This window comes from Pan paniscus, chromosome 17 (assembly GCF_029289425.2).
Source record: "Pan paniscus chromosome 17, NHGRI_mPanPan1-v2.0_pri, whole genome shotgun sequence".
Taxonomy (NCBI): domain Eukaryota; kingdom Metazoa; phylum Chordata; class Mammalia; order Primates; family Hominidae; genus Pan; species Pan paniscus.
In genome coordinates, this window is record NC_073266.2 from 25,782,590 (window position 1) to 25,796,520 (window position 13,931).

General features: G+C 50.1%; 1 protein-coding gene and 1 long non-coding RNA gene across 2 annotated transcripts in view; one reads left to right on the forward strand and one right to left on the reverse strand.

The window, feature by feature from the left end:
* CIDEA (cell death inducing DFFA like effector a) overlaps positions 1–10,860 on the reverse strand; it is a 25,609-nt gene extending 14,749 nt beyond the window's left edge. The window contains exons 1-3 of the mRNA XM_003817868.6: positions 10,277–10,860; positions 1,799–1,943; positions 309–455 (exon numbers count right to left, since the gene is read on the reverse strand). Of these exons, the coding sequence (XP_003817916.1) occupies positions 309–455; positions 1,799–1,943; positions 10,277–10,314 (330 nt within the window). The 5' untranslated portion in view covers positions 10,315–10,860. The remainder of the gene's footprint in view (positions 1–308; positions 456–1,798; positions 1,944–10,276) is intronic.
* Positions 9,870–13,931, forward strand: part of LOC117977787 (uncharacterized) — a 19,671-nt gene continuing 15,609 nt past the window's right edge. The window contains exon 1 of the long non-coding RNA XR_008621920.1: positions 9,870–10,046. This is a non-coding gene — a long non-coding RNA (uncharacterized LOC117977787). The remainder of the gene's footprint in view (positions 10,047–13,931) is intronic.

A 13,931-nucleotide genomic window follows, 5' to 3' on the forward strand; every position in this document is an offset into this window, starting at 1 on the left:
AACACGGTGAAACTCCGTCTCTACTAAAAATACAAAAAGTTAGCCAGGCGTGGTGGCACGTGCCTGTAGTCCCAGCTACTCGGGAGGCTGAGGCAGGAGAATGGCGTGAACTCGGGAGGCGGAGCTTGCAGTGAGCCGAGATCGCGCCACTGCACTCCAGCCTGGGTGACAGAGCGAGACTCCGTCTCAAAAAAAGAAAAAAAGAAAAAAAAAAAGAAAGTGAACAAGTCAACACCCAAGTAGGGCACGCACTTTTGTAGGTAAAAAGTCTACCCAGTAGCTGCTTGGGTGACAGTGTTTTTGCTTACCGGCATCCACTTCTGTCCTTTTTCCAAGATCATGAAATGCGTGTTGTCTCCCAAGGTCTGAAAGAACTCTTCTGTGTCCACCACGGTGCCATCTTCCTCCAGCACCAGAGTGACCAGTCCGGTGGCGATGACGAGGGCATCCAGAGTCTAGGTGTGCAACACATCAGAGAAATGGAGGGAAGCCAGGTATTTCCATGTGACCAGCCAATGACATTTATTAAGTTACAGTTTTCAAAAGTGTTGGGCTGATTCTGATAAAATTTTAATGGTAAAGGTAACCTTGACTTGTGTCTATGACTCAGTCTTTGCTTGGAAACAGGGAAGTGAAGAATGTTCTTTTTAAGATGGGGACCCACTATGCTGCCCAGGCTGGAGTGCAGTGGCTATTCACAGACACAATCATAGTGCATCACAGCCTCAAACTCCTGGCTCAAGCAATCTTCCTGCCACAGCCTCCGGAGTAGCTGGGGCTACAAGTACATGCCATTGCATGCGGCCGGGAAGTTAAGATTTTTGATGGATCTGTCTTCTTAAGATACATGAGGTAATGATTACATTAAATAATATTTGTAATTTCTAAGATTACCTATTTATTTAGATGAATAAAAAGAAAGCTCTTGCATGTTTGCTGCTGTAAGAGCCGCAGCCTCGTGTGCGTAGCTGAGTGTCTCTCTTGCTTCAGAGACTGCATGTTGGATGCTTGTTTCTTGTTTCCATGGGTGCCTGAGTCTGAGTTATGCTTCTCTGAGAGGCTGGGATTCTTCCTTATTTGGTGGTCTAGGACACTGTTCTAGATCCTGGCCTTTACAACCAAACCCAGACTTCCAAAGTTGGCTCCATCCCTGCATCCTCCCTTGTCAAAGAAACAAAGCAACATTCTCCATTAGTGACTGTTTTAAGGCTTTTGTCTCTGTACCTCAATGTTTTATGGTACAGAGATGTAATGTTCCCCTTGATCATTTATACCTAACCTTTACTCTCAGAGTCTCTGAGGCCAAGAGAGGGTCTGATGAGTTTAACTTGCTGTTTCTCCTTCTTTCTTTTCCTCCTCTTTTAAAAACAGCTTTACTGATGTATAATTCACATATCATATATCATATGATCCACTCATTTAAAGTGTACGGTGCAGTGGTTTTTGGTATGCTCACAGAGTTGGACCACCGTCACCACAATCAATTTTACAGCACTTTCATCACCCAAGAAAGAAACTGGCATGCACTTGGGAGGTTGAGGTGGGAGGATCACTTAAGCCCAGGAGTTTGAGGCCAGCCTGGGCAACATGGCAAGACCCTGTCTCAAAAACAGAAAAAGAAAAAGAAACTCCATAACCACCAGCAGTGATCCCCAATTTCTCTCCCCGTCTCCCCCAAGTGAGATGCTGCTTTTCTTGACCTTTCTGTGCTGGCCCTGGCTTAGAGCCCAAGACCATGGCCCTGTGAGAGTGCAGGGCACCCCTGTGGACTGGGGGAGAGGTGCGGGATGTGGGGCACCTTGCTGATGAGCTCCTGCAGGCTGCTTGCCATCACCCCACGCCGGCTGCTCCTGTCATGGTTGGAGACCCGGAAAGGGCGAGCTGGATGTATGAGCGGGGTGAGCAGGACTCGCTTAGTCTGTGATCCCATAAATGTCAGGGGCCTGAAAATGGAGGTGAAAAGTAAAACTTTTTAAAAAGAGTCTGTCAGAAGAAGTGTGAAAGTACATAAAAATAATGCATTTTTAATATTTGCATCTAAAAGAAAGAAATTCAGTTGTTGGGATTACTAAAAATTATGTATACAAGTGTACACATAATTCCAAAGAAGAAACAAGTAACACATCAAGCCAAAAAACACATCCATCTTTATTCCCATTTTACTAGAACATCCAAAGTCCTTGCTGAAACTCTTTGAGAAGGAATGGTTAGGGAATTCAACTCAAACAAGAAATAAGAATTATATTCTGCAAATATGGGTGGGAGATTTAAAAAATCCAAAAGAATGATTTCTAGTGGCCATGAAGTAGTTATGCAGAGTTAGAGACTCAGTGCACTCAGACACGTGCACATAGCTACATGTTTACACAATAAGGGTAAGCCAGAAATCAATTCAAAAGTGCAATATTGGTCACTATAGCAATCAATGAAGTTTCTGAAATCAACTTAGGAGGAACCAAGAACAGCAGAACCACCCTTAGAACTGTGGCTGGAATCACAAGAAAGAAAAGACCTTCAGGGCTTACATCACTTTGGATTAAGTCCACATTTATCAAAGAATTAATTCAAAAATTTACTTTTTTTTTCTCCTTTTAGATACAGGGTCTTGCTTTGTTGCCCAGGCTGGATTGCAGTGGTGTGATCTCAACTTACTGCAGCCTTGACCTCCTGGGCTCAAGCGATCCTCCTGCCTCAGCCTCCTGAGTAGCTGGGACTATAGGTGCAAGCCACCATGTTTGTCTGAGTTTTGTATTTTTGTAGAGACAGGGCCTGACTTTGTTGCCCAGGCTGGTCTTGAACTCCTGGGTTCAAGCAGTCCTCCCTCCTGCCTCAGCCTCCCAGATGAAGCTTTTGATAGCAATTTAAGAAATGGAAAACCTGCTGGGCATGGTGGCTCTCATGCCTGTAATTCCAGTATTTTGGGAGGCTGAGGCAAGAAGATAGCTTGAACCCAGGAGTTCGAGACCAGCCTGGGCAACATAGTGAGACCCTGTCTTTACAAAAAAATAAAAATAAAAATAAATTAGCTGGGTGTGGTGGTGCAGCTATACTCTCATCTACTCAGGAAGTGGAGATGAGAGGATTGCTTGAGCCCGGATGAACCTAGAAGATCAAGGCTGCAGTAAGCCAAGGTTGCACCACTGTACTCCAGCCTGGATGACATAGTGAGACTCCAACTGAAAGAAAAAGAAAAAAGAAAAGAAAAGGGAAACTGCCTTCAACACATGATTGCATGCTTTTAAACCAAAAAGCATGAAGGCATGAAATTTTGTAAAAATAACTCCAAGAGGGGAGACACAGGTGCCCTGCTGCTGTCACTAGAAGGGGGGCCAGTAGAGCCACATGTAGAGTTTTCACCCAGGACCGCAGACTTTTGTTTGTTTGTTTGTTTTGAGATGGAGTCTCGCTCTATTGCCCAGACTGGAATGGTTCAAGCGATTCTTCCGCCTCCTGGGTTCAAGCAATTCTCCTGCCTCAGCCTCCTGAGTAGCTGGGATTGCAGGCGTGCACCACCATGGCCAGCTAATTTTTTGTATATTTAGTAGAGACTGAGTTTCACCATGATGGCCAAGCTGGTTTCAAACTCCTGACCTCAAGTGATCCACCCACCTCAGCGTCCCAAAGTGCTAGGATTTCAGGTGTGAGCCAGCACTCCTGGCCGACTTTTTTACATTCAGAAATAGATTCATAACAAAATGATTGCAAATAACACAATCAGAAATCAGCAAGGGTTCAGGTCTTACCTAGAGCCAGGCACCGTGATAGTGGCATCTGTGTGACCTCATTGAATCCCCATGCCCCCACAGAGCAGGACTGGACACTCCCCTCACCCCGGAGAGCACCCACCTACCACAGGTGCTCAAATTAGTGGCTATTTGGACAAATGCTTGTACACGGACATTCAAGAGAATGAAACAAAGGGTGTAGTTTCAGGACAACCTTGAAAAAGACACAAAGTGAGCACATCACTGCTTTTTGACTCTTAGAGCAGTTTTTCTGGATTAACTCACTGAATGCTAAAATACTAGGGAACACCTGCACGGATTGCCAATGCCTGTCACCTGCGATTTGGCACTTTATGACACACAGCCATCTATCCATGCTTTATTTTCTGTATGGATAAAGACTTCGTTGTTATATTTCCTGTAATACCTAGCTTAGTTGTAGGCACATACATTTTAGATAGAATATTATCTAACTTAAAGCCTGCAAATGGATCCAAGTGAAAATTCAATGACTTACCAAATTGTTTGTAATATAAAAAACCGATAGTTGGCTGGGTGCAATGGCTCATGCCTGTAATCCCAGCACTTTGGAAGGCTGAGGCAGGAGGGTCACTTGAGCCCAGGAGTTAGAGACCAATCTGGGCAACATAGTGAGACCCTCATCTTTACAAAAAATAAATTGAAAAAAAAAATTAGGCGTGGTGGTGCATGCCTGTAGTCCTAGCTACTTGGGAGGCCGAGGCAAGGGGATTGCTCGAGCCTTAGATTGGGGCCACAGTGCACTCCAGCCTGGGCAAAAGAGTGACACTGTCTCTAAAACAAACAAACAAACAAACAAACAAACAAAAAACTGACCAAAAACCTGAGAGTAGAGTAACAAGCTGGCTCTCAAAAATCGCCTTGTTGAGTTCACGCTACCAGCTTGATCCCAGTTTCAGGCTTTCCATAATAGTGAGTGTTTGTGCCTTCTCCAGGTGCCTCACCAACAAAGTGTCATTCTAGAACCAGACCAAGGTCATTGGCAAGAATTTGGTCTGGAGTATCCTTGGCCAGGATGACATCAGGGCCTCATAACTGCTGGCATCTGAGCACCATGGCCAGCAGTGTATTAGCAATTTCAGCTCTTGTTAATGTTAGTTCAATTTTTGTTTGTTTTTGGAGACAGAGTCTCGCTCTGTTGCCCAGGCTGGAGTGCAGTGATGCCATCTGGGCTCACTACAGCCTCTGCTTCTTGGGTTCAAGCAATTCTCCTGCCTCAGCCTCCTGAGTAGCTGGGGTTACAGGTGCCCGCTACCATGCCTGGCTAATTTTTGTATTTTTAGTAAAGAAAAGGTTTTCACCATGTTGTTCAGGCTTGTCTCCAACTCCTGACCTCGTGATCTGCCCACCTTGGCCTCCCTAAGTGCTGGGATTACAGGTGTGCGCCACCATGCCCATTAATTCAATATTAATTAATATTAACAAATTATCCTCACAACCTTGCAAGGAAACTATTGCCCCACTTCACGGATGAGAAAACTGAGGCTCAGAGTGGCTTCTCCAAGTGGGCCAGTCAATAAGGGAAAAAGATAAAACCTGATTCCAGGTCTGTCCAAAGCCAAGACTTTTTTTGGTTGTGGGAGCAGGTTGTTTTGTTATCCATCCTCTGAACCTCCAATCTCAAGCAATAAACATCTATCCAGAGGGCTGTGCGGAAAAGCTGCTCTATGGCTGAAAGCACAGCAGCGCTTCGAGTTCATGCCCTCAACGCCTTTCCCTTCTGGGTAGACAAAGTTGCTACACAGTTTGTTTTCAATGAGGCAAGCCCGAGGGAAATGTGCTGGGTTGGGTTCCGGACCTGTCAGAATGACCCGCACACGTTTGCCAGGGACCCACCAAGCCAGTCAGAGCCTCGCCCGGCCGGGCTGTGCACCAACGCGGCCCCAGGACTGGCACACAGCTTCTGAACTGTCACCTCGATTAAGAGAGTGACGCAGGGTTCTCAGTTACACAATGCCATAAACAACACTGCTGTGCTGACACCACGGGAAATTCGGGCACACTCTCACTCCTGGTGACCCGGGGGGAGAGGGCGGTGAGGACGGGCTGTGTTACATTTCACGTTCAGAACCCTGGCGTCGCCTCCACCTCATCATAGCAGCTGAAATTTAAACTAGCTGAAGTCCCCTCAAGGAGGGTGACAGAAAGGCCCAAGTGCCACTGGATGCCAAACCCTCGTGTGTGAGAGCTAGCGCCTTGCCTTACCACTCCTTGGGATCCACCTTACAGTGAAACCTAGGCCTGGGGAAAGCAGGAGGCGAATCGTCAGGGCAGCAAAGGCTAGACCAGGGTCTGAATCCAGCTCCGGCTTCCACCCAGCGGTGCGGCACCTGGCCAGAAGACGCGGCTCCCACAAGAGAGAAGGGCCCGGCCTCAGCAGCGAGAAAGAGCCTCTCTTCTCCCCCAAGGCAGGAAGTCACCACAGTCTTGCACAAGGCCTCTAGCATCTGTCTCACGGAGTCTGGCGGTGCATCTCCTACTTTCCCACAGCGCCTGTCAGCACGCCATCTATTTACTGAGTGAAAGATGCTAGGCCAAAATCAGAGAAATGAGAGAACATGGTCCATGTCTTCCAATGCTAGGTCCAGCCCCAGTGGTCAAAGGCGCAGCCCTGGCCCTGCATCTCCTCATTGGACGAACATACTCACGCCTTCGTAAGCACCTGTGCTCCAGTGACCTGGCCCAGATGATTAATTCCAGGTTCCTGCGGTCTTTACCTGTCTGACAAGATAAGAGCTGGCAACCATTTCTGGTTCTCCCTGCCTTCACCTGCCCTCAAGATTGCCATCGTCAGTGAAAAAACACCTATTGTTCTCACCTGTAGCATTTCCAAACCAAGAGCTGCGTCACTGCTGGAGGAAAGGCTGGTGGGGGCACAGAGGACAGGAAATTTACACCCCACCTTCTTGTCAAGGAGGAGGTGAGTGATTTCTGGGTCAAATTATGTAAAATCAAGGCTGTCTCATATGTAACACAGAAAGGGGTTAAATGAGATGTTCTGCACGCCAGGCCTATGTACACCAGGACCCTACAGGTACCGAATCTGCTGCTACATGAACAAGCCACCGTTTCCACCCAAGTCACCTCCAGCCCGCTGAGTAGAGTCATCTCTATCACGGGCCATCAGCACCGTGCCTAAAAGCAGGGCCACTGAGCGGCCCTAGGATCCTGCGTTTAGACACACCACACATGAGAACTGCCGCTCCTAATTCCTGTGAAAGTGGGGGCACACAACCACAGGAAACAGAAAGGGAAATAACCCTCTAACAGGGAAGATATAAGGAAACAGTTTGTTTAAGGAAATAGGCTGTTTCACAGAAATCCAGAGAGGAAAAGTCAGACTTCATAGAATGCTGTGAAACGGCATGTCTCTCAGGAACAGGTGGGAAGGGAAGGTTTTGTATTCTGCCCCGAGGGAGGCAGGGCGCCGCCAACTTCCAAAAGTGTGTGAAATACACCAACAAGCCACAGACTGACAGTAGACCTGAACTCTTCTCCGGTAAAACAAACCTGAGCCATACAGAGAATTAAAAAGCTTTCTTTACATGCCACCTATGGAGGAAAAGGGCCCAGTATTAAGGTCTTCCTCAAAGTGAAATATTTTGGTGTCATGGGTGAGGGGGCAGCAGTACAGGCTGTGTAAAATAGTGCCCGGGAATATTCAGGGGGCAGTGATGGCTGAGGGAACTATGCATCTCATCATTAGGAAGAAAAGGAGGCAGCCACCGTGGGAGGAAGAAGCAGTACACAGGAATTGGACAGAAGCCAACCGAGCACTGTCACCAAGAGCAGCAGGGAATGCCAAGGAGGGAAGTGTGAGGTCAAGCACAGCCACGCAGAGAAGGAAGGGAGGGCTGGGAAAGTGCTCCACAGGCCTGGAGAAGAGTCCCTGAGCTGTAGAGACAGCGTCAGAGGATGGTGGGGTCAGTGGCAGGAAGCAGAGAAGCAAGTGCTGCCTTGACGAGACTTCCTGCTGCCCGGCTCCCTTAGGGCTCTTGGACGTGACATATGCAGGTGGGAGCACACCTACCCCCCAGATGAACTCGCCCCGACAAGGACTGCCTGGTTCATGGCTCAGTTCTTCGCAAGCTACCTAAAGGCTTGACATTATCAAGTGTTCAATACATGACCATGAAGTCTTTGAACACTTTGCAGTTTTGTTAAAATAAGAATTTAAATTCAAGAAGCAGAAAGCTGAGAGATTGACTTGTAGCATACTTAATTCCTTACCAATGTCACTAAGAAGACTGGTGAAATTTGTACTGAAATAGCAGCACAAAACCTAGAGTTCCTTGTTCAAGGAAAGGAAAAATGTGCTAGATAGCTATGAAAGCAGCCATTTCACACGAAGCTTATAACATGTTCCAGCTTCATAACAACTTCAGCGTTTGGCAGGAATGTTATCACTGGCAGAACACAGGAACAGAGCAGACTTTGTCTGTGACAGTCAACCTGCATGTGGACCTCCTTGATGTCTGGAGCTTTGTTGTGAGACCTCAGGCTGCTTTCCTCAGGACCAAGGCCCCTAATGATTCCAGCTGACTAACAAATGCCTGGGTTAAGGTTTCACCACTGACTACAAGTACCTGATTTTTAAAAATTGTGCACATTGATTAAGTTCTTTCCTTGGTAAAAATGTAGTTACTAATAAAGACAGAATTATGACATCCTGGACCTGGTTTAAATTAAGGAACCCTGAGAGGAAGCAGAAGTCCAGCAAGAGCACAATTAGCAAATGTGTTAGGACCTGGCCTCTGGCTCTTTTGCCCGGACAGGGTTTTAGAGAGGGGCAGGGAAGAAAAGGTGTTTTCCCTTCAACAAGAATTACAGATTGTTTTCTTCCAGTTTAGTTTGGTAACAGGTAGAGTTCACAGAATGACAGTAGTTCAGCCTGGGAGCAGGTAGATTTCACAGAATGACAGTAGTTCAGCCTGGGAGCAGGTAGATTTCAAAGAACTGCAGCAACAGCTTGTCCATAACAGGTAGAGTCATTCACTCCTGGGATGAGCCAAGCTGGAAGGAATGTGTCCTAGGAGACTCAAGGTTTCCCAATGTTTCATTTGTCAACAGCTCATAAGCAAGTCACTTCCACTTCACACGACCTCACAGAGACCCCACACAGATGCATTTTGGATTTTGGTGAGCTGTTATAATAGTCAGAGGCAGGGACAGGCTCAGCCTGAATCCTGCTCAGAGGCCAACCGGGATTGGTTAGTGCGAGTCAGCCCACACCTCCTTCCCCCATGCTCCGGAGGAACAGTGGGTGTGTTGTGAATTCACTGGAAAAGTGGTTGGAAGGACGCATTCCAAACTGCCAAGACCTCCCCTCCTGGAAGTGGGACTGTGGTGTGGATGGTTCTGGAAGAACGCAAAAGAAACAGGGCCCTGACCTTTAGGCCTAAGCGTGTTAATGACCATACACCAAGCAGGTGTTTCTCAGCGTCCCCCTGCCACCGCCCCGACTTGTACTGTGGGCTTATTTTTAAAGAGAAAGATGCTTCTAACCTGCAGTGTCTACAACAGCTCCCATTTAAGAACCCGGGATCGGAAGCTCATAGATTGCGTTTTGTAGCCGGACCGCTCCCTTTCACACATGTAGTCTCTGCCCGCCACACGTAGCACACACAGTGGGACCCGGCGCCGCTGAACGCCTGCACCTTCAAGCCCGCAAGTGGTTCTCTATCCTTTTCCAGGTACTTGATCTTCAGAGAAACACGATCTCCCTCTTAGACCTTACTTTACAGTTGCTGCCACGCAATAACTTAGGATTTTACCAAGAATTGGCTTGGGTCTGTTGGGATATGAATATTAACCCAAGCAGGAAAATAGCCAATGCTGCCTGTTCGACCACGAGCGGGTGCGAAGCGCAGGGAAGACTCCTCAGGGTCCACCCGCCCCTTGTCCCCCCTGCTCCCCAGGCAGCGTCTCCGCCCTTGGACCCGGAGGCAGGAGGAGCGCTTCTCCCAGCACCACCAACCTGGCGGGCTCCGCCGGACGGTCGGGGCCTCCCCTCGGAGACCAGAGCCCGCGCTTCCAGGAGGGGCCAAGCCTGGGCCCCTCCCGCGCCCAGCTCCCGTTGCGATTTCCAGGACCCCCAGAAGCCCGGTCCCCTCGCACCGCGGAAGCCTTGCTCGGGGTTCCTGGGACCGGACCCTCTTCTGCGCCCGCGACTGCAGCAGCGGCCAGAGATGCATGCAGCCACTCGCCAGCTGTCACCTGGTTTGCAGACGCCCGCGCACCTCACAACAGCCACACCTGGTATCTGCGCCCAGCTGCAAGAGGGTGAGGAGGCGCGGGACGGGATTGGGCTCTGCCCGCGGGCGCGGCTGGACGGCTTGGGCACCAGTGGGGCGGATGGGTGTGTGCGCGGGGTCGCGGAGCGCAAGAGAATGCGGGGAGCAGGGGGATGAAGGGAGCGGGGTACGGTACGAGAGGCGCACAGGGGAATATGAGGCCACCGAACGCAAGGCGATTGGAAGCGCACGGCAATCAGGGGGACGCGGGGCACTCGCCTGATGAGGGCTCCTGCATAGTCCCGGGCGGCCTCCATGGCGCGGATCCCCTAGCGGGCCTGGAGGCCTGTCTGCCTGCACAGCCTCTTAAAGTGCGGCGGCCCCGCCCCCGCCCGCCTGCCAGCCCCGCGAAGGCCTGACTGGCGCAGGGGAGGACGTTTTGGCACGAGCTCTCCACCGCCGAGGATCGCGACTTCGCGCTCTGGGAGCCCCCGGTCGTCCCTGGCTCCCGCAGCCTGGAGCCGCGCGTCCTTCGCTGCCTTGGGCGGTACCGAGGACCTTGGAAGCCCAGATGCTCCGCGGGTCTCTTTTGGTCACTTGCCAGCCTGTTCGTTTTGCACTTCTGGGGGTCGGGGCAGTTGGGGTCATCACCAATCCTGGCAGCATCACTTTGGCCGCGGAAAGACGGGTGTGTGGATTTTAAACCCAGGCCACGGGTGGGGCAGGTGAGGAGACGGATGTGAGCGCCACTTGCCTCCAGCTCTGGAGTCGCCCCAGAGCCCAGCCCCAGGCTCAGCGAGCCGCTGGTTCCCTGCAGGGATGCGGAAGCTGCCGCAGACACCGGGACCTGCAGCCCTTCAGGTTCTCCGAGGCGCCTGGGCTTCCTGCCCGCTGCGCTGCTCTCAAGGCCATGTCATGAGCATTTGGGGACAGTGAGAAGGGCATGCAGAACCGGAGGGGAAAGGAACCTTTGGACTGCATGAATTGCCTTTTAGCTGTAGTAAGGGACCCTCGCAGAGTGAGGAGGCAAAGAGTGAACCCCGCTGGGGCTGGGGGACTTCCGTCCACACCCTGCTCTCATGGTTGTTCCCATCGGAAGACGCAATTAGGGCCTCTGAGACCTCCGAGGAAGGCGGGCAGTTACAAGGGGTTCCCAGAACCCCTCACTACAGGACTGAAGAGGTGGGCTCAGTGTTGAGGGGTGGACCTCCGGCAGTAAGAGGTGTAACTTTCTGGGATGGAGGCTTGCTAGGACATCCTCTCGTGCCCAACTGCTGACTGCCGCCTGGAAACAGCGTTTCGGGAGCTGCAGCGGGACCCTCGCCGGCTCCTCCTGAGCCCACCTGGTTTGAGCAGACTGACCTGATCTCTTAAGACCTGACCCTATGCCCGCCCTCTTCCTCCGCTGGCTCTCAGAAAGGGTCACCGTGGTCAACAAGCCTTGTGACTTGCAGGACTGTTGAAGCCAAAGGCAATTGCCTTCCAGAGTCAAGGACTCTGCCTGCTGGGAACACCCAGCTCCAGGCTCACAGGGGGCAGCTTCCCCAAGAGGCACTGGGCGGACACAGCTTTAGGAGGTCATTCACTGCCCCTCCCACTCACAGCCCCAATGTGATGGATGAGAAAATGGGTCCAATCAATTCAGGTCAACTTACCTCTAACCTTTTTATTGTGAAAAAGTTCAAATATAGAGATACATAGAAAGAACAGGGCTGAGGGTGCTGGCTTACATCTGTAATCCCAGTACTTTGGGAGGCCAAAGCAGGAGGATGGCTTGAAGCCAGGAATTTGAGACCAGCCTGGGTAACACTGTGAGACTACCATCTCTACACAAAAATAACGATAATTAGCCAAGCATGACGGCGAGCACCTGTAGTGCCAGCTACTCAGGAGGCTGAGGAGGGAGGATCACCTGAGCCCAGGAGTTTGAGGTTGCAGTGAGCTGTGATCATGTCACTGCACTCCAATATGGGCAACAGAGTGAGACTTTCTCTCTAAAGAAAGAAAAAAAATCTGTTTGTGTGTATATATCTATCTATCTATATATAAGATAGATAGATAGATAAGAGAGAACAGTACAATGAGCACACTTACCCCCAGCCCCTGGATTCAACGACTGTTAACATTTTGACATATTTCTTTGTTCTTTATATTTGTATTTGAACCCTTCCAAATTAAATCCTTCAGCTTGCATCTCTGGAGAAACAAGGACATGATCTCATACATAACCATAGTGACATTATCACTTCTAACAAAATAAAAATAAAGACCTGGGCACTGAGTGTGGACATGGGGGTGGGGTGGGGACTAGCGAACATTTCCAGGCCATGGTGATGGCAGAAGCGACCCAGCAGGAGATCACCCTGGGGTTCTGAGCTTGGGAGACTGGAGAGATGAGGAATCCTGTACGGGAGCAAGTCTGTGGTGGAAGCGGAGATGGTGGTGAGACCAGGCCCTGGGGACCACTTGGTCACGGAGGCAGCATAGCCCTGGTGTGCATTGGTTCTCATGCAGATCTTCAGGCTGGGAGTAAAAGTCGGTCACTGCCCTGCTGCTGAGTGGGAATCCTGGAGTGCTGCGCTAGGAGGGTGGTGGGGAGAGGTGGGAGAGGGCAGAGGGCAGACTGAACTCCAGGGGACTTGGCTGCAAACCCAACAGATGATGGAGAAGACAACAGTGAGAGTCATGCCCAGCCTTCCAGCACATTCCCATCTCCAGCACACAAATTCATTCCACTCTCACTCGACAGGTTTCATTCATCCATGTTCAACAACTACTCTGTTGCCCGGGCAACCAGGATTGGGAACTCAGCTTTTTAGTTCAATTCACCAAATGTTTGTTGTCACAGAGCCTGTGCAGCTGTGAACAGTGGGCTCCACCTGACACCCGCACCCTCAGGGAGGGACCTCAGCATTGCCTTCCCTCGGCTCCCAGCAGTATCTGTGGGGTGATGCCACAGTGGGCTCTGCTCTTTCTCCAAAGTATGGATGCCTCCCCACTCCCCGAGTCTCAGCATGTGCTGGGCACAGCCCATGCTCTGGAGCGCAGAGACCTAGGTTCCTAGCCTGGCTTTGCCTCCTCTAGTTGGGTGACCTTGGGCGAGTCACATAACTACCCCAAGTCTCAGATCTTCATCTGTCACAGGGCAGCGGCCTGTCTGTCTCACAGGGTGTGTGAGACTCAAATGCCATGAGGGAAGGGCCGGCCTGGTCAGCTCCAGCAGCATGAGTGGGACTGACCACGACAGCAATGAACGGCTCCACTCCCTACTCCTAGCCAAGAGCGAGTGCCTGAAACAGAAATTGATTCCCACTTACCGAAATACATTATAAACATCGGTGCTTAGGGTTCAAAGAAACTCCAGTTTCTAATCCAATTTCTGTTTTTGTTTTTTTTGGTGGAGGAAACAATCATCCCTGAACTTTGGCCTTGCTACTTTCAAATTCTGTCACTGTGGGAACTTTCCTTTTTGAGCTTCAGTTTCTTTATTCCTACTGATCCCTGATGACATGCACTTTTTACCAAGTTTCAGTGGGGTGCAGTGAGAGTCGAGTGAGGTAATGCTTTTGAAATACACTGTGAACCATCAAGCACTGGAAAAGGACTAATCCAAACACCATTAAACACATAGCCAGGGCATCTTCAGCAGAATGGTCAGTAAGGCAAATAATTTATTTCAATTTGCTCTGCTATTTGCCAAAGCCAAGTGTCCTTCTATTTCCATATAGCTTCCAGCCTCCCTGTTTGAAAAAACTTTCTATAGTTATTTATACTAAGGTGTAAATGATTGCTGTCCCACTCAGCAAGCATTTTCTGAGCATCTCACTGGTTAGCTCTCCACCAGGTCCATTCCCCCGCCCTCTCTGTCCAGCCCTGTGCTCAGGAGGCTGCTCCACGGGCTGCTCCTTGCCCTTGGGCTACCAGTTGGTTCATG